The sequence below is a fragment of the Pristiophorus japonicus genome, chromosome 1, assembly GCF_044704955.1.
Source record: "Pristiophorus japonicus isolate sPriJap1 chromosome 1, sPriJap1.hap1, whole genome shotgun sequence".
NCBI classification, from domain to species: domain Eukaryota; kingdom Metazoa; phylum Chordata; class Chondrichthyes; family Pristiophoridae; genus Pristiophorus; species Pristiophorus japonicus.
This window is the reverse complement of record NC_091977.1, coordinates 486,432,632-486,453,673: the sequence shown is the minus strand read 5'-3', so window position 1 is coordinate 486,453,673 and position 21,042 is coordinate 486,432,632. Positions and strand designations below refer to the sequence as shown.

At 44.7% G+C, this 21,042-nt stretch overlaps 1 protein-coding gene across 1 annotated transcript in view; it reads left to right on the top strand.

Moving 5' to 3' along the window:
- Window positions 1-21,042, top strand: part of LOC139277097 (serine/threonine-protein kinase OSR1-like) — a 269,081-nt gene that overhangs the window by 136,531 nt on the left and 111,508 nt on the right. The window contains exon 6 of the mRNA XM_070895115.1: window positions 18,035-18,144. Coding sequence (XP_070751216.1) covers window positions 18,035-18,144 — 110 coding nt within the window. The remainder of the gene's footprint in view (window positions 1-18,034; window positions 18,145-21,042) is intronic.

Genomic DNA, 21,042 nt, shown 5'->3' with positions numbered 1-21,042 from the left:
AGTCCGTCTTAATGGTCCCTGCAAGCTTCCTCTCGTACTCTATTTTCCCTGCCCTAATCAAACCCTTTGTCCTCCTCCTGCTGAGTTCTAAATTTCTCCCAGTCCCCGGGTTCGCTGCTATTTCTGGCCAATTTGTATACCACTTCCTTGGCTTTAATACTATCCCTGATTTCCCTTGATAGCCACAGTTGAGCCACTTTCCCTTTTTTTAAATTTTTATGCCAGGCAGGGATGTGCAGTTGTTGTAGTTCATCCATGCGGTCTCTAAATGTCTGCCATTGCCCATCCACTGTCAACCCCTTAAGTATCATTCGCCAATCTATCCTAGCCAAGTCATGCCTCATACCTTCAAAGTTACCCATCTTTAAGTTCTGGACCATGGTCTCTGAATTAACTGTTTCATTCTCCATTCTAATGTAGAATTCCACCATATTATGGTCACTCTTCCCCAAGGGGCCTCGCACAACGAGATTGTTAATTAATCCCCTCTCATTACACAACACCCTGTCTAAGATGGCCTCCCCCCTTGTTGGTTCCTCGACATATTGGTCTAGAAAACCATCCCTTATGCACTCCAGGAAATCCTCCTCCACTGTATTGCTTCCAGTTTGGTTAGACCAATCTGTATGCATATTAAAGTCACCCATGATAACTGCTGCACCTTTATTGCATGCTCCCCTAATTTCCTGTTTGATGCCCTGCAGCACCCCACTAGTCACTGCCGGCCATTCTGAAAAGGATCCGTTAATCCCGACTCTGCTTCCTGTCTGCCAACCAGTTCTCTATCCACGTCAGTAAATTACCTCGAATATCATGTGCTTTACTTTCGCACACCGATCTCTTGTGTGGGATCTTGTCAAAAGCCTTTTGAAAGTCCAAATACATCACATCCACTGGTTCTCCCTTGGCCAGTCTACTCGTTACATCCTCAAAAAAATTCCAGAAGATTTGTCAAGCATGACTTCCCTTTCATAAATCCATGCTGACTTGGATCGATCCTGTCCCTGCTTTCCAAATGCGCTGCTATTTCATCTTTAATAATTGATTCCAACATTTTACCCACTACTGATGTCAGGCTAACCGGTCTATAATTACCCGTTTTCTCTCCCTCCTTTTTTAAAAAGTGTTGTTACAGTAGCTACCCTCCAGTCCATAGAAACTGATCCAGAGTCGATCGACTGTTGGAAAATGATCACCAATACATCCACTATTTCTAGGGCCACTTCCTTAAGTACTCTGGCATGCAGACTATTAGACCCCGGGGATTTATCGGCCTTCAATCCCATCAATTTCCCCTACACAATTTCCCACCGACCAAGGATTTCCTTCAGTTCCTCCTTCTCACTAGATCCTCGGTCCCCTAGTATTTCTGGAAGGTTATTTGTGTCTTCCTTCGTGAAGACAGAACCAAAGTATTTGTTCAATTGGTCTGCCATTTCTTTGTTCCCCATTATAAATTTACCTTAATCTGACTGCAAGGGACCTACGTTTGTCTGCGCTAATCTTTTTCTCTTCACATATCTACGGAAGGTTTGCAGTCAGTTTTTACGTTCCCAGCAAGCTTCCCCTCCTACTCTATTTTACCCCTCCTAATTAAACCCTTTGTCCTCCTCTGATGGATTCTAAATTTCTCCCAATCCTCGGGTTTGCTGCTTTTTCTGGCAAATTTATATGCCTCTTCCTTGGATTTAACACTATCTCTAACTTCCCTTGTTAGCCACGGTTGAGCCATTTTCCCCGTTTTATTTTTACTCCAGACAGGGATGTACAATTGTTGAAGTTCATCCATGTGATCTTTAAATGTTTGCCATTGCCTATCCACCGTCAATCCTTTAAGTATCATTCGCCAGTCTATTCTAGCCAATTCACGTCTCATACCATCAAAGTTACCTTTGCTTAAATTCAGGACTTTAGTCTTAATTAACTGTGTCACTCTCCATCTTAATGAAGAATTCTATCATATTATGGTCACTGTTCCCCAAGGGGCCTCGCACAAGGATTGCTAATTAGTCCTTTCTCATTGCACATCACCCAGTCTAGGATGGCCAGCCCTCTAGTTGGTACCTCGACATACTGGTCTAGAAAACCATCTCTAATACACTCCAGGAAATCCTCCTCCACTTTATTGTTATCAGTTTGGTTTGCCCAATCTATACGTAGATTAAATTTGCTCATGATAACTGCTGTACCTTTATCGCATGCATCCCTAATTTCTTGTTTGATGCTGTCCCCAACCTTACGACTACTGTTTGGTGGTCTGTACACAACTCCCACTAGCGTTTTCTGCCCTTTGGTATTCCGCAGCTCCACCCATACCGATTCCACATCATCCAAGCTAATGTCCTTCCTTACTAGGAATTAATTGTGTGAAGTGCATTGGCGTGACAAGAGGCCATATTAATACAGGATATTTTACAAGAAACTAATTATTTTGAAATCCTTCAGGTGCCACAGACTAGAATTAATTATGGCATTGCAAGCTAGCTCTACTGAATGGCTGGGGGAAACTAATTTGTGGTTTCTTTTATTTAAAAAAAAAGACTTAATACATTTGATCTGGTAATTTCAGTGATACTATAGAGTCAATCTCCAACCTGCTAATATTCCATTAGTTGGGGAAAGCAGTCTTTTGTGCAGTTAAAGATCAGTTTTTGTCACAATTGCAGATTAGATAATGGAAGGCAGAGTCATGAGGGGAAAACAAATAAGTGGAGAATCTAAATGCAAGATATAGAAAAGTATAAAAGTAAGAATCTGAGAGTAAACATGGACAAGTGAAGAAGATGAAGAGCAGAAGTACCATTTTTTTTAATTGTGAAAGATTACTTGCATTGTTTGGATGTGGAATCCGAGCCAGAGTTGACAGATGAGTGAAGATGGTTATACATTTTTGTGTAGAAGAAATGAGACCAAAACAAGAGCAGTGGTTGAATTGTATTGGGGTTGCTATTGGAGCCCAGCCAAACTCAATTTAATGAAAGAGTTGCACCTTTCCTCTGACAAAGGGTTGGCTCAATTTTATTTATGGCAAATGCATTGATCTGAGATCAGTGTGCCAACTGCTTTAACCGGTGCGGAGCGATTGAAAGAAGCTATATGCAGCAGTCAGATATCCAAAGTACACCAGTGGAATGCTTGAACTATTTAAGTTAATTTTATTGACCTAATCACTTCCCAATCATTACTCGGGTTGTAATTTTCAATTTAGCATTCTGAACTCTGAGGATTTTCAGGTAGTTGGTTTGATATGTGGCAATAATTTTTGAGGACAAAGATACATTTTTCAAGGCTCCTGATCGTCTTGCTGGACAGGTTGGATATTTGGGTGCAGATATCATTGTGCTTGATTGCCATTTTCTAGAATATCCTGCCGTAAATTTAATGACTGAGAAATCTGAACTGCTGTGAATTGGACTCGTTGATTTCTAAGCCTGTCTGCAGTCCCGTTGCCATCGAGTGAAACTGTGCCAGAAGCGCAGCTTTGCAGAATTTACCCAATAGTTCCAGTGGGCTGTGTCCTTTGGAGATTGGCACGGGTTGCTCATCTACATTTTCAGTCTTCAGTAAACAATATACAGGTTGACCACATAGATACAAACTCTTGCAGGCTAAAACTAACTGTAGTATTTATTTACAATTAAGGAGCAGAGAGAGTCATCATAGGCAGTCTCTCAGAATCGAGGAAGACTTGCTTCCACTCCGAAAGTGAGTCCTTTGCTGGCTGAACAGTCCAATGCGAGAACCACAGACTCTGTCACAGGTGGGATAGACATTTGTCAGGGGAAGGGGGGCGTGGGACTGATTGCCGCACGCTCCTTCCGCTGCCTGCGCCTGACCTCTTCGTGCTCTCTATATTGAGATTCAAAGAGCTCCACGCCCTCCAGAATGCACTTTCTCCACCTAGGGCGGTCTTCGGCCAGGGACTCCCAGGTGTCAGTGGTGATGTCGCACTATACCAGGGAGGCTTTGAGAGTGTCCTTATAACGTTTCTGCTGTCTACCTTTGGCTCATTTGCCACGAAAGAGCTCTGCATACAGCAATTGCTTAGGGAGCCTCGTGTCTGGCATGTGAATTATGTGGCCTGCCTAGCGAAGCTGATAGAGTGTGATCAGTGATTCAATGCTGGGGATGTTAGCCTGGGCGAGCATACTGATGGTGCGCCTGTCCTCCCAGGAGATTTGCAGGATCTTGCGGAGACATTATTGGTGATATATCTCCAGCAACTTGAGAGGTGTCTTCTGTACATCGTCCATGTCTCTGATCCATACAGGAAGGCGGGTATTACCACAGCCCTGTAGACCATGAACTTGGTAGTAGATATGAGGGTCTGGTCTTCGAACACTTTTTTCCTCAGGCGGCCAAAGCTGCACTGGTGTACTGGAGGCGATGTTGAATCTCCGTATCAATGTCTGACTTTGTTGATAAAAGGCTCCCGAGGTATGGGAAGTGGTCCACGTTGTCGAGGGCCGAGCCATGAATCTTGATGACTGGGTGGCAGTGCTGTGCAGCGAGGGTAGGCTGGTGGAAGTTAAGCGTAAGGCCCATGCTTTCATATGCCTCGGTGAATACATAGACTATATCTTGGAGTTCAACCTCAATGTGCGCAGACGCAGGCGAGTCTGCGTACTGCAGCTCAACGACAGAGGTTAGGGTGATCTTGGACCTCGCCTGGAGGCGGCGTAGGTTAAACAGCTTCCCACTGGTTCTGTAGTTTAGTTCTAGCGGGGGGCTTGTTGACTGTGAGATGGAGCATGGCAGCGAGGGAGATCAGGTAGAGGGTTGGAGTGATGACGCAGCCCTGTTTGACCCCGGTCCCGATGTGGATTGGGTCTGTAATGAAACCGCTGGTAAGGATCGCGGCCTGCATGTCGTGGTGCATGCGAAGGATGTTGACAAACTTTTGGGGGCATCCAAAACGGAGGAGGACGCTCCATAAGCCCTCACGGTTGACCGTGTCAAAGGCCTTTCTAAGGTCAAAAAAGGCCATGTATAAGGACTGGCGCTGCTCCCTACATTTTTCCTGCAGCTGTCGCGCTGTAAAGATCGTGTCCGTTGTACCACGTAGGGGACAAAATCCGCACTGTGATTCCGGGAGGAGCTCCTCGGCCACAGGGAGAAGATGGTTGAGGAGAACTCTAGCGACAACCTTCCCAGTGGCTGATAGCAGGGAGAATCCCCTGTAGTTGCCACAGTCGAATTTGCCCCTCTTTTTAAAGATGGTCACGATCACTGCATCTTTGAGATCTCCCGGCATGCTCTTCCCCCCTCCAAATAAGAGAGATGAGGTCATGTATCCGCGCCTTTAGCGCCTCAGCAGGAATTCGATCCGCACCCGTAGCCTTGTTATTCTTAAGCTGTTTTATGGCATTGCCTACCTCGTGCAGCATCATGCAACGTGCAAAGAGAGCAATATGAGCTTGAATTAAGTTTGGGCCAATACAAAGCACAACAATTAATGAAAAATGTCCATTACAGGAATGAAAGGAATCAGCTTACACATACCATCAGTTCTGCCACTGCAGCACTTTTTGTAGGTTTTAAACACAAAAATCCATCAAATACCTAAGCAGCATTTGATTTCTGGTTTTGTGGTAGATATCTTCTTTAGGAACTTTGCCAGGTTGCTCAGATGACCTTCCTCTGTCAAATAGCAAGGTAGAATCATGGGGCTGGATTTTCGGGTGGTTTGCGACTGGGTTTTTGCTGCATTTTCAACCTCCGCGGAGAAAACCTGGTCGCGATCTTCGGCTCCTTGTTTGCGGTGGCGCTTAGAAGCACCGCTGGTGAGAGCTGCGTGTAACAACTCTGATTGCGTTACCGTCCGAGTTTCGGCACTTACCCGACCCGTACGCCGCGCATCAAACACAGGCAGGTAAAACCTAGCGGTGCAGCCTTGCCAGCAATGGTAAGTTGGAAAACCTGAAAAAAAAATTTGTTAGCCAAATTTCCCCAGGAGTTGCTCTTTTTTTTGGAGCAACTTGATTTTTCTGGAGTAAATTTTTAGTTGCAATTCTGGCTATTTAATTTGCACCAGTTTTTTTTCAAAAGGTTGTGTTCTCAGCCACTTACCCCTGTTTTGGCCATTTAAGCGAGTTTGGCCAGCAAATAGTTGCTCCAAACTAACTTAGGCCAGCGTATGTTGCCACTTCTGTCTGCACAGAAAAACCTTACCTCGAGTTAAGGAATCAGCGCAAGTTTTTCTATGCGAACAGAAGTGGTAACATATGCTGGTCTAAGTTAATTTGGAGCAACTATTTGCTGGCCAAATGCCTAAAACAGGGGTAAGTGGCTGGGAACGACCCCTTTTGGGGGAAAAAAACTGAACTAAAAAAAAAACCTAACCAACTCACTTACACTGTCGCAAATTAAATGGCCAGAATTGCAACTAAAAAGATAGTCCAGAAAAATCAAGTTGCTCCAAAAAAAAAGAATCAACTCCTGGGGAAACTTGGCCCCTATATTTTTAGTCATCCAGGGAACTAACTCTCTGGATGCCCATTTTTCCCCTCAAGGGAATGTGTCTACTTTGTCTATTGTATACACCCAGTAGTGTAATCCTTAATGTTAACCAAATAGGTTATTTATTTGACTCCTCAACTGTGCTCTGTGCACTTTGGGCTAGACTTTCCACTTCACATCGCCCATCTATCGCCCAAAACTGACCTCTCGCCCATTTTGAGCAAAAAGTGGAAACTAGGCCCAAAACATTGCTGGAAAAACAGGTGCCTAAGTTTCCACTTTGATCGCCGAGATGATCGCCCACACAAGGCTCATCCCAAGTTTCGGCACCTAGCATGCGCTTCGCTGGGCTGATGCAAGGCCCAAAAGAGTGCTGAAAAATAGTTGCTTTTTCAGGGCCTAAGAGAAGGAAATGTGCACTGCGGATGCCATTTTGAACTTTGGAGGAAGGGTGGAGAATTAGTTGAGTCATTTAGAGAGTAAAATTGAAGAAAATTGTCCTCAGAATTTTCTTCTGAATATAAATAGGTATTATCAACTTATTTATGCTAAATAGATCTCATTGGAATTATTTTGTAAATAGCTTTTATATAGTGAAGTTATGTAATGATGTTGTTGGGGCCTATCAAATTGACTGGTATACAGCTTAGAGAGTACAGAGAGGGCAGACTACAGTGATCAGAGAGTATAGAGTAGAGAGATTATTAAAATTAGTGAAAGTAATTATCGATCGTGATGGGGCCCATGCTTTCCCTGTCTTTAATTGCAACTGCTCACACACTGGTTACTGAAAGGATTAATTGAAGAGGTGGCAGAGAAATGCGTAGATGGAGACGAAGACGGAGGAGGAGACCATACAGCCAACGTAGGTACTTGGAGAAGCAATCCTACTTGAACTTGTCTGAAAATGCTTGTCTTAGGAGGCTGCGATTCCGTAAGGAGGTCATCGATGAGATATGTCAACTTTTCAAGGATGATCTGCAGCCTTCCAGCACCATCAGAACCGCACTGTCCGTTGAGGTGAAGTTTACTGCTGCCCTAGCCTTTTACGCATTGGGATCTTTTCAGGCTTCAGCTGGCGACATCTGCCATTTCTCTCAGCACGCTACACACTGCTGCATTTGACAGGTGACTGAAGCCCTTTACGCTTGCAGGATGGACTTCATAAGCTCCCCAATGACCAGGGAGGCACAGACCAAGAGGGCTTTGGGTTTCTCGAGAATAGCAGACTTTCCCAAGATGCAGGGAGCAATAGACTGCACGCACGTTGCCCTTAGAGCACCCTTAAAGAACGTGGAGGTGTTTCGTAACAGAAAGGGGTTCCACTCACTATGTGTAGCTTGTTGTCGACCACAATCAAACAATTATGACAGTAAATGCTACATTTCCTGGCAGCATCCATGATGCGCACATCTTGCATGAAAGTACCTGTTTGCCAATCAGCCAGAAGGTCACGGTTGGATGCTGGGGGATAAAGGATAAGGCCTTGCCAGTTGGCTGATGACCCCTCTGCGTAATCCCATCACTGAAGCACAGAAACGGTATAATGAAAGTCACATAGCGACTCGCAACATCGTTGAAAAGACAATTGGATTCCTAAAGCAGCGCTTCAGATGCCTGGATCATTCTGGAGGCAGCCTACAGTACCACCCTGACCAGGTAGCAGAGTTTATTGTGGTGTGTTGCATGCTGCATAAGCTAGCTATAAAGAGAGGCCAAATAATGCCAGATCATGCTGCAGGTCCACCTCCAGAAGGAGGGGAAACAGAAGAACCAGCCGGCGAGGATGAAGAGGAGGAACAGGCGGGCGAGGATATAGGGGATCTTAATCAGCCTGGCGATCTAGCACCGGTACCACCACATCTTTCCCGAAGACCAGTAGCCAGTGGCAGTTACACAGCCGCTAAGCTTTTGTGTCAGCAACTCATTAATGAACGCTTCGCATGAACTATTATTGTTGATATTCAAACGGTTACGGTTAATCAAAAGTTTCATTTCCGTGGGGAAACAGAATAAACAAACAAATATGCATGAAAAACTGTACGTTGTAAAACTTATGTAACTAAGAGAGAAGGTACAAAAGTTATAGAGAAACTTTTTTTTAAGAAATAAATTTTTTTTTAAACAATCCCCCCCGCACCAACCCATCCTTCCCTCAAAATCCCCAAAACGTTGGAAGAAATTGAACATTTAAGTATTAATACCAAGTGACCATTTCAGTAATAATACCAGTTAAGTAATGATAACAAGTGAACATTTAAGTATTGATAAGTGCCCAATTTAGTAACAATAACAAGAGAATAATGAAATGATAACAAGTGAACATTTATGGAACAACGGAATTATTGAAAAGCACCCCCCCCACCCCCATACCTGCGACCACGTTTCCCTCCAGATCCTGTCCCACCCCGTGTTCGCACCCACCCGCCCGTTTTGGTCGACGCAGACCAACACCAAGACGTCGTGCAGAGTGGGACGGCAAGACTTCCTGCAGTGGTGGAGGTAACTGAGCGGAAGCAGAAACCTCAGGCTCTACTTCTGAGTCGGGAGGAACTGTGTCCTCCGTACTCGCTTGTGTGCTTGGGGTCTCGCTGTGAGCGGACACGACACCTTGGGGTGCAGCGCCGTGTCCAGCCAGCAACGCATGCCGTAGGGCATTTGTTGCGGCTATCTGCTCCCTGATCGCCTCCAACGTCTCCCGAGCAGTCTGACTGCTCGGAAGACCAGCCGGAGAAGCACGAGCAGAACTCACTCTAGGTTGTGGAGAACTGACTCCAATTGGCCGCGAACCCCTGGATAAGATCGCGACTGTCTCTCTGCACCGGGATAGTAAGCTTTCCGTCTGGGCCTCCGTGGCAGGCGAGTGCATATCACACTGACTGGACCACCGTGGGCGTCGCCACCTGAACACCCTTGGTCCCAGTGCCTCATCTATCTCAAAAAAGATGGTCGCAGGTTGTTCTCTTTTTCCACCCCCTCCCCCCAAAAAAAATCTCCTGTCCTTCCTCCTGCTCCACCACCACCTCCTCCTCCTCCTCCTCCTCCTCCTCCTCCTCCTCCTCCTGCTCACACACAGCAGCAGCAGGAGTCTGCACTGGCTCCTCCTCTGGCTCGTCCTCCTGGGAGGTTCATGAATGTTCAGTGGACGTGTCCGCTGACTCCAGTAATACTTGTTGACCTTTGAAAGACAAATGGAAGTTATAAACAACTCAAAACTTTACCATTAACCCATATGCACAAGCGCTCACCAGGTCTAACACGACCTCATTTGAAGATCAATTGTATATCTCAATGGTATAACTCAATTATATATCAAATTAAAGTATCGTTGCATAGGATTACCCGCGTAACAAATATTTGCTATTGATTCACACATTGCACAATGCACAGTTCTCATTACTCACGTGACTCTAGGGTGGGTTCGGCCACATCATGGGTTGTGACCCAATGGCTTTCTGGCCCCACCAAGGCCACTGCAAGCTCTTTGTAGATGGTGAAAGACTGCAGCATGGCACAGCCCCCGCCCGTCCTGTGCTGCTCTCGCTGGTTGATAGATATCTTCTTCTGCAATAGATAAGGTAACATTTCACGGCATAAGCAAATGGATTTGGCAATAAACATTTAAGACTGACAGATTTATAAGTTCAATTACAAGTTTGCACTAAATTGCATAGGAATAAGATATTTCATACTATAATATTCAAATTTATGTTGCGGTGCATAAATGTAATCATTTAATCCTTATTTAGTTATGCTTAAAGATTACGAGAACATTGCCGATTCTAATTAGAATTTCCATACATCATTAAATAATAAATATGATTTCAACTTATTCTTGCAGCTGCCAGTAGACACTGCCATCTTTTGCGGCACTGGTTTGGTGTCCACGTTTCATTAGATGCCGATGTGACCACGTCGGCAATCTCTGTCCAAATCCTCCGATATGCACGGGGTGGAAGTTTTCCCATGCCCACCCCGTGTCAGATCCTCCCACCTCGCGCTAACACTGTTAACTAGGGCCTCATTGGCCTCCTCGCTGAAGGGCTTGGCCCTTCGCCTCTCTACAGATCCCTCCATTCTTTAAATTGATATGAATTAAGGCTTTGTTAAAATATCTGCTTCCTTTCTCCTCTCTTTTTCTTTCTCTCTCTCCTTCTCTCTCTCTCTCTCTCCTCTCTCTCTCTCTCTCTCTCTCTCTCTCTCTCTCTCTCTCTCTCTCTCTCTCTCTCTCTCTCTCTCTCTCTCTCTCTCTCCTCCCCCCAGCCCCACAAAGAGCTTCTGAGCATGTGTGAAGAACCTTGACCTCTCAAAATGCGGGAAAGAGCATCAACCTGCACATGCGCAGTAAAGCGTTGCTAGTGAAGTTTTTTTTTCATTCACTTCTGTTTTCTTTGGGCGATCATGAGATCGCTGAGAAATCACATCGCCCATTTGACATTGCTGGGGTAAGGCAGAGTGGAAAATCACCAAAAAAATGGGCCTTGAGCCGGCGATCAGCACAGGCAATACGTATTGCTGGAACAAGCCCATTTTTTTTCAGCCTTAGCCACCAAGTAGAAAGTCTAGCCCCTTGGCCCCAAGTTTCGACATGATTTGCTCCTAATTTTTAGGAGCAACTGGTGTAGAACGGAGTATCTTAGAAATCGGAATTCTCACCATTTAGTTTGCTCCAGTTCTAGTCAGTTAGAACAGTTTCACTTTGGAACAGAATTTTTTTTTCAAAAGGGGGCGTGTCCGGCCACTTACGCCTGTTTTCAAAGTTTCGTCAGTGAAAACTTACTCCAAACTAACTTAATGGAGTAAGTGAAGATTTTTGTACGCTCGAAAAAACCTTGTCTACACTTTAGAAAATCAGGCGTAGGTTACAAATCAGGCGTAGGGAATGGGGGAGGGGGGTTTAAAGGGAAGTTTACAAACATTAAACACTTCAGTTTTACAAATAAAGAGCCATCATCAATAATAAATGATAAAAACATCAATAAATCAACCAATAAATCAATCAAAAAAATTAATAATTTTTTTTTTTAAATCAATAAATAAAACATTTTCTACTTACTGACTGCAGCACCGGGAGCTCTCCAACAGCGTGCTGGGATGCCCCCCCCACCCCCACCAGTGTGTCTCTGTCAGTGTCTCTATCTCTCTGTCTGTCTGTCTGTGTGTCTCTCTCATTGTCTGTCTGTGTCTGTGTTTCTGACAGCGAGCAGAGGGAGGAATGGGGGAGATGGGGGGGGGGTGGGGGAGGGATGAGGGAGAAGGGGGAGGGAGGCTGAACGGGCCCGAGACTTCAGGCAGGGCCCGTCCCCAGCACAAGATTTACAGGTAGGTGGCATTGGGGCGGGTCGGGGGGGGGGTGGTGGGAGGGAGGTCAGGTCGGGTCCAGTCCGGGGGTGGGGGGAAAGCGGGAGTCGGGTAGAGTCCAGAGGCGGGGGGGGGAGAAGTGGGAGTCGGGTCGGGTCCAGTCCGGGGGGTCGGGTCGGGTCCGTTCCAGGGGCGGGGGGGGAAGCGGGAGCCGGGTCGGGTCCGGTCCTGGAGTGGGGGGGGGGCGGGGAAGCGGGAGCTGGGTCCGGTCCGGTCCCGGAGTGGGGGGGGGGGGGGGAGAAACTGGAGTCGGGTCGAGGTCCGGTCCGGGTGGGGGGAAGCGGGAGTTGGGTCGGGAGGAAGCAGGAGCTGGGCGTGGGCGGAGCCTTATTCACGCAGCCCCAGTGAGGCCATTCGGCCAGGGCTAGGGGCTGCGTGCTTCAGGCCCCTCCCACACAGTTTTGGGCGCCTGGAGCTACTGCACTTGCATACCCACTGTAGCACGCATGTGCAGAGTTCCCGGCACTGTTTTCAGCGCAGGGACCTAGCTCCGCCCCCTACGGCTCGTGCTGCGCTGCGCCGAGCTGCAAACGACCTGCAGGGAGCTGGAGAATCTGGAAGTTTTTTTTAGGCGTACTTTGTGGCGCGAAAAACGGGCATCCAGGTCGGGACTGCGCGGCTCGAAACTTGGGCCCCTTGTTTCTCATGTTTTATCCTAGTGCCCATCCCCCTACAAAATTAGCTTAAATTAAGATCCTCTAGTGTATGAAACATGTAGTTCCCCTCTGATTGCAACATTTCCACTGACCTAAGATCAACAGAAGAAATCAGACAGGATGTTACTGTTTGTGAGATTAATGACTAAGTTTAATGTGCTGCTTGTGTTCTTCAGCTACTATTTTAACGCAGGTGTTGACTTATTTAGAATAAAAGGATTACTACCTCCATTTTAAATTGTGGACCAAGGAATTACATAACAACACGTTAAATGTTCGTGCATTAAGATCTCAGAACTTTAGGCTATCATTTTGAACCCGCAATGCCGTTTGACCAGAGAGAAGTAGCTTTTGAACACTTCCATATTGCACTAATCTAACAAAAGGAATATCATAAACGCCGAATGATGAATATTTTAAAATACCATCATAGACTGATATTGCACCATAAAAAGTTTCACGGCATTACAGAAACATGCTGCTTTGAAAGGACAATAATATTGGTTAATCTTGTGGCAACAAGCACTTTTAGCAATGGTTGGCAGTTATGTGAGCTGTATGATCTGACAGCCCAACTCAAAGCCCTGTGACTAATTAACCTTTTGACTAGCCTCTACTCTCCATGCTCTTAGAAGTGGATCTGTACAAATTCACACTTGATGACAGTATGTAGTATTAGACGGATGCGTTTTTTCAATCTCCTACTTTTCTGAGTTTATAGTAAACTCAGGCCTGTAGATTAGGCTTTCTGCTTTCGGCATCTGCTGAGTTTGGGTGGGAGGTGAGGAGAGGGAATAATCTGGTTGCAATTGAACCAGTGCAATGGAGTGGAGTGACTTGGTGTCACTGGCACATAAGCACTATTGTTTGTTGAATAGAGAGAGGTTCATGCAAAGCTCCTTGGAGCTCTAAATATAAATATCTTTCTAAAAAAAAATCTACATATGCAATTCAAGGGAGGGGCTGTAATAGTGCTGTCTTTTGTATTGCCTTTCATGGCACTTTCATGCACTGTTGCATTGATTGGTGCTTTCCTGTTCTGTTGCCTTCTCACTTTAAAGGGAATGGCATCTTTGGGATTGCCCAATTCTAAATATCTAAATGTTACAGTGGGGGCTGTCTTTATGTTGACTGATGTGCTTCAGTCCTCCCTTCTTCCAGCATTTTATATTTTTAACTGGCAAGAGACATACTACACACTGAACTTTGCTGCCACTGGAACAGCTTATTATCGGTGAAAAGCTACTGGGTAAAGTGTCTGCCCCCAGCTGTTTTTAGGTGTAAAACATAAACAAAAGGGATTGAGAGACGGTAGTCAGTGTTCAGATATTTACATTAAGATTTAATGTGATAATTCAGATTAATAAAGTTTCTATTCAACTAGTCATTTCAGCAAGAGTGTCTTAAACCCAAGTTAATGAGGGAAATTCCCAGAGATGTGTTTGACGAGGTTTTTTTGAAAAAAAGTTCAATAAATGCAAGTCTCTCTCTTACTGTCACTCCAGTATAGTGTTACATAGGAGCAAAACTATTAGGGGGAGAAATTGGCCAGCCTTGCACACGTTTTTTTTCGGCGATATTTCGCCTTGTTTGCCGTTAAAAGGTACTTGCCTAAATTGTCCAAAGTTAATGAATGGCCATTTCAAAATATTGCTGAAAAGCGGATCGACCATGTGCAACGCGAAAAAAAAACACACCGCTTAAAATTGGCCTTTCGGGGAACCTGTACTCTGGGTGGGAAAAAAGCGACTGAAAAAAGCCTGCATTGAAGCCGCAAACAGCGTAGGTATGAAGATCTACAAAAAAGGTAAGTTGAAATTTTTATTTTTTAATTCTTTTTAGTGATTCATTAGTTAATATTTTCTGATTTATTTTTTGATTTTTGCAATTTGTTTTTGTGTTTTCTCCCCTCCCAGGGCCTGTATTTTTGTCAGTGTTAAGCCTCGGGCTAAAGTTGGCGAGGAATGCGGTTTCCACTGCGAATCCTCGTGCAACGCTGATTTTTACTGTCAAGCGCAGTTTTTTTTGCCAATTTTACCCCCTTAACAAATGGTGACGTTTTTAGTGGTATTTTTGCTGTAAAATAACTGAAAAAACCCGCTATCGCCAAACACTGAATTTCTAGCCCTTCATGTTTATCCAAGTTACATGAGATTTCATTCACCTTTGTGGTGAATTTTCTGTTCATCAAATTGAGACCTGGAGAAGGGCACACTTTCCATTTCAGGCACCCTGTGTTAACATGGGAGCACTCCCAGTCGAGCACAGCGTGGGTTAATACAGAGCAAAGCTACCTCCAGTGTGCCACCAAGCACCCTCTATTCTTCCCAACAATGCGTCTAAGTCACAATCTCAAGGACACCCTGTCATGCACCAGTGACCTTTTTTCTATTTTCCTTACAAGCCGTCCTGAGTGGTCTTCCATTTGAGACTGTCAGTTATGGTATAAATGTAGGGTGATGTTTCGGGGAGGGGAGGAGGAGGAGGAAAGAGTTCAGCAGAAGAAATCTTTGCTATTGCGCATTTCTATGCAGAAGATAATTTCATTGTGGAATCTCTCGTATATCCTTGAGAAAATTTTGCTTAATGATTTGGAATTGATATTCCACAGAACATCCGCTGCTCTTCTGGGTAATTGACTGCCTGTTTTCTATTTAAGATGGTTAAAGACCCAATATGTTGATCTTAAAAGAGCTGTTAGCAATTTTATTTTTGTTTATTTCTCAGCATAAAAGATCTCTCTTATTCTCCCCACTGCAGGGTATTTTGTTCTGGAGAAATTTATTGAATTTTGACCACAATGGAGATTAATTTTTTTCCACTTTTACCCATTTTTCTGCTGAATTTGAGTTGGTAGTGGGCAGGATCTCTTGCTGCAAAGCGTACCATGTGGTACATACTATTCTGAAAAATCAGGTGGAAAATACGTTCGCGAATTGAAGGCCTGAACTAAAATCAGATCCACCTCCGCCGTAGTTAACATGGTCCTCAACCGTGTCCGTTCTATTTCCCACACCTCTGCTCCTCACCCCTTCCCCCTCCCTCTCAGAACCATGACTGGGTTCTCCTTGTCCTCACCTTTCACCCCACCAGCCTCCACGTTCAACGGATCATCCTCTGCCATTTTCGCCACTTCCAGCATGGTCCCACCATCAATCACATCTTCCCCTCCCCTCCCCTCTCAGTATTACAAAGGGACCGCTCCCTCTGTGACACCCTGGTCCATTCCTCAGTCACCCCCAGCAACACCTCCCCTTCAACCGGCACCTTTCCATGCAAGCACAGGAGATGCAATACCTGCCTTTAGTGTAGATTAGGTGACGGCTTTGCAGAGCACCTCCGTTCAGTCCGCAAGTGTGACCCTGAGCTTCCGGTTGCCGGTCACTTTAATTCTCCACTCCACTCCCACTCTGATCTTTCCATCCTCGGTCTCCTACACTGTTCAAACTAAGCTCAACGCAAGCTCGAGGAACAGCACCTCATCTTTCATTTCGGCACTTTACAGCCTTCTGGACTCAACATCGAGTTCAACAATTTCACAGCGTAACCGCTGCCAATCTTTGGCTCCCTTCCCCCCAAGCCTGTTTCTTTTTTTCTCCTTGTCTTTAATGGGAGCTGGTCATTATTCTACTGTTCTGACACTATCTTGACTAATGTTTTTCTAACTCCTGGCATTACCATTTCAATTCGGTCCATCGTCCCTTTTGTGTCTCCAAGCTTCCACCCCATCACAGAACAAAAAGGAAGGTCTTTCTTCCCCTCCCCCTTTCAGTGCGTGTTAAGAATGTGTTCTTTTTGAACACTCTCTAGTTCTGACGAAGGGTCGTCGACCCGAAACGTTAACTCTGTTTTTCTCTCCATAGATGCTGCCTGACCCGCTGAGATTTCCAGCAATTTCTGTTTTTATTCTAATCTATTGTAGCTTTTCTGTACTCATTTATATTAACCCTTTGTTTTTTTTATTAATCTGACTTGTAAATGTTTACGGTTGTTTTTAGTTTCAAATATGATCTAATTTCCTTCATCCATGGAATCCCAACTTCTAATATGCCTTTTTTTGCATGATTTGTACCCTTTGAATATTTTAAGTATTTTCCATTACTGATCCACAGTTCTTTTGGGGAATTTTCCTTTCCATTTAATCTAAGCAGGCGATCTCTTTATCTGGCTACAATTTACTTTATCCCGTCAAGGATCCTTTGTCTTGATTTTACTTTTTCCTTATCTATGCTTACACTGTGTCATTGGGCCCAAGTTTCCCCAGGAGTTGCTCTTTTTTTTTGGAGCAACTTGATTTTTCTGGACTATCTTTTTAGTTGCAATTCTGGCCATTTAATTCGTGCCAGTGTAAGTGAGTTAGTTAGGGTTTTTTTTAGTTTTTTTTTTTAAAAGGGTGCGTTCCCAGCTACTTACCCCTGTTTTAGGTGCTTGGCCAGCAACTAGTTGCTCCAAACTAACTTAGGCCAGCATATGTTGCCACTTCTGTCTGCACAGAAAAACCTTACCTAGAGTTAAGGAATCAGCACAAGTAACTACATTTGAAGCACCACCAAGCACCAAACAAAGCACAAAAAGTAACAAGCAATTAATTAACAAATAAAATTGAAGGAACCTTGCACCTAAAGCACCAAAATCAATTAGTAAATAACAAATAAAAAAATAGAAGTCCTACCTTAGGGAACGCAGCGGGCTGCCGATGAGGGAGCCCATTTGCCAGGGCTAGGGATGGCGTGCTTCAGGCCCTTCCCACACAGTCTGTAGCGCGTGTTTGCAGAAACGGCCTGCCAGGAGCTACTGCACATGCGCGCAGACTCTAGTGCGCATGTGCAGAGGTCCCGGCACTGTTTTCAGCGCCGTGACTTTGCTCCGCCCCCAATCCATTGAGCCGCGCTGCGCCACGACCGAAGAGAGGCTGGGGAGTGGACAGAATTCCTATATTTTTAAGATGTCAACTTTCTCCTCTTCCTTACCCAGAGCCAGATCACACAGTGCTTGCTTCTTTGTAGGAGTAGCAATGTACCAATTAAAACAACATTCCTGAACGCTCCACAAAATTTCTCCTGTTTCCTAAGACATTTTTCCTGTCCCAGTTCATTTTTGGATAATTAAAAGCTCTTGCATTTCTATTATTAAATCACAACTTTCTTATTTGTGTATAAATTTCATCTTCACTGTTCAACAGTCTCCAATATACTGGCAATAGTATGACTATTTCTCAGTGCAATTAAAGGAAATTCTGTTTAGACCAATTCTCTACTTTAATCTTTACACTCGAGTGCACAGAGTTCATTCCAGTCATATGTGGTAGTGTCTGATCTCTGCTTGATTATCACCATGTGGACTAGCTGTATTATTTGGAACCTGTTTGGAACGGAGCAGAAATGGTTGCAGACATGACCCTTATCCCATCCCAATTTGTGGCACAGTGCGTTAAATGCACTAGTACGGCCCAAACAACTTTGAGTTCACTGTAGTTTGCCCTGTTGGCTTATATAGAAATATGAAGAAATGTCATTCTGCTTATGAACTTGATATCTCTTTTTGTTTCTCTGCTCCAGATTTTGGTGTGAGTGCATTCTTGGCAACAGGAGGTGACATGACAAGGAATAAAGTGAGGAAGACCTTTGTGGGCACACCCTGCTGGATGGCACCTGAAGTCATGGAACAGGTGAAGTGTTCGGCATTCACATCAGATCATTTCAAAATGTTTCCAAGACTCTCGATAGACAGTTGGAGATTAGAGATGGGGACGGGCGAGGCCATGGAGGGATTTAAAAACAAGGATGAAAATGTTAAAATCGAGGCGATGCTTAACTGGGAGCCACTGTAGGTCAGCAAACATGGGGGGTGTTGGTAAAATGAGACCTGGTGCGAGTTAGGACACAGGAGCTTTGGATGACCTCAAGTTTACGTAGGATAGAACGTGGGAGGCTAGCTAGGAGTACGTTGGAATAGTTGAGTCTAGAGGTAACTAATGCATGGATGAAGGCTTCAGCAGCAGATAAGCTGAGGCAGGGGCGTAGTCGGGTGAAATTATGGAGATGGAAATAGGCGGTCTTAGTTATGGCGTAGATATATGGTCAGAAGCTCAGTTCCTGGTCAGATGTGAAACCAAGGTCGCAAACAGTCTGGTTCAGCCTCAGACAGATGCTAGGGAGAGAGATGAAGTTGGTGGCTAGGGAATGGAATTTATGGAGGGACCGAAAACCATGGATTCGGTCTTCCAATATTTAGTTGGAGGAAATTTAGTACTGGATTTCGACAGTTTGGAGACGGTGGAGGGGTCAAGAGAGGTGTTGATGAGTCTTGTCAGCATACATGTGGAAACTGACTGTTTTAGGATGATGACGTCGAGGGGCAGCATGTAGATGCGAAATAGGAGGGGGCCAAGGATAGATCCTTGGAGAACACCAGAGTTAACGATGTGGGAGCGGGGAGGGAAGCCATTGTGAGTGATTCTCTGGTTACAATTAGATAGATAAGAATGGAACCAGGCGAGCGCAAACCCATGCAGCTGAACGACAGTGGACAGGCTATGGAGGAGGGTGGAGTGGTCAACCATGTCAAAGGCTGCAAGTAGGTCGAGAAGCACAAGGAGGGATAGTTTACCTTTGTCACAGTCACATAGGATGTCATTTATGACTTTGAGATGAGCCGTTTTGGTGCTGTCGGGAAGAAACCAGATTGGAGGGATTCAAACGTGGAGTTGCAGGAAGGATGGGCGTGGATTTGGGATCACAAAGAAAGCTGCCAGTTTGTTGTAAAAATCCAACTGGTTCACTTGTCCTTCAGCGGAGGGAATCTGTCACCCCTACATGGTCTGGCCTACATGTGTCTCTAGTCCCATGTCATGTGGGTAGCTTATAATGGCCATTACCAGTATCCCCTACATCTCAGCAAATATTTTTTTTAAATCGAGAATCATCCAGTGTTACTCCAGGAAGAGTACAGAAGATTGAGGTGTGGTCTGATCGAGGTGTTTAAAATTATGGATTTTATAAGCTACATACAGAAACTATTTCTTCTGGTGGGGGAATCAAGAGCGAGGGGACACAATCTAAAAATTAGAGCTAAGCCATTTCGGAGTAAAATCTGCAAGCGATTTTTCAAATAGAGGGTATTAGAAATCTAGAATTCTCTCCCCAAAAGGCTGTGGATGTTGGGGCAATTAGAGGTTTCAAGACTGATATCACTAAATTTTTATTATGCAAATGTATCAAGGGATATGGCGCTCAGATGGGAAAATGGAGTTGAAATAGAGCTCAGCCATGATTTAATTGAATGGTGGAGTAAGCTCGAGGAGTTACTGATTAGCCTACTCTTGTTCCTGGAGGAAGTAATAATTAGAACATAAGAAATAGGAGCAGGAGTAGGCCATTTGACCCATTGAGCCTGCTCTGCCATTCAATATCATGGCTGATCTGATCCTGCCCCAACTCCACTTCCCTGCTCCCTCCCCATAACCCTTGACTCCCTTATCGTTCAAAAATCTGTCTATCTCCACCTTAAATATATTCAGTGACCCAGCCTCCACAGCTCTCTTGGGTAGAGAATTCCAAAGATTCACGACTATCAGAGAAGAATTTCCTCCTCCCATTTCTGTTTTAAATGGGTGACCCCTTATTCTGAAACAATGTCCCTTAGTTCTAGATTCCTCCACAAGAGGAAACATCCTCTCTGTATCTATCCTGTCAAGACCCCTCTGAATCTTACTTGTTTCAATAAGGTCACCTCTCATTCTTCTAAACTCCAATGAGTATAGGTCCAACCTGCTCAACCTTTCTTCATATGACAAATCCCTTCATCTCAGGATTCAACCTCATGAACCTTCTCTGAACTGCCTCCAATGCTTTCCTTAAATAAGAAGACCAAAACTGTACGCAGTACTCCAGATGTGATCATACCAACGCCCTGTACAGTTGTAGCAGGACTTTCCTACTTTTATACTCCATTCCCCTTGTAATAAAGGCCAACATCCATTTGCTTTCTTAATTACTTGCAGTACCTGCATGCTAACTTTTTGTGTTTCATGTACAAGGACCCGCAGTGGATAATCTCACATTTTCCCACATTATGCTCCATCTGCTAAATTTTTGCCTACTCACTTAGCCTATCTATATCCCGTTGTAGATTCTTTGCATTCTCCTTGCAACTTGCTTTCCCACCTATCTTTGTATCATCAGCAAATTTGGTTATATTACACTCGGTCCCTTCATCCAAGTCATTAATATAAAAATAGTTGAGGTCCCAGCACTGATCCCTGTCGCACCCCACTAGTTACAGTTTGCCAACCTGAAAATGACCCATTTATCCCGACTCTTTGTTTTGTTAGTTAGCCAATCCTCTATCCACGCTAATAAATTACCCCAACCATGTGAACTCTTATCTTGTCTTAAATGTCCTGCTACTACTTCCTTAATGATGGATTCCAGCATTTTTCCAATGACAGATGTTAGGCTAACTGGTCTATAGTTTCCTGCTTTGTCTCCCTCCTTTCTTAAAAATGGCTGTTACATTTGTGGTTTTTCAGTCCGCTGGGACCTCCAGAATCCAGGGAATTTTGGTA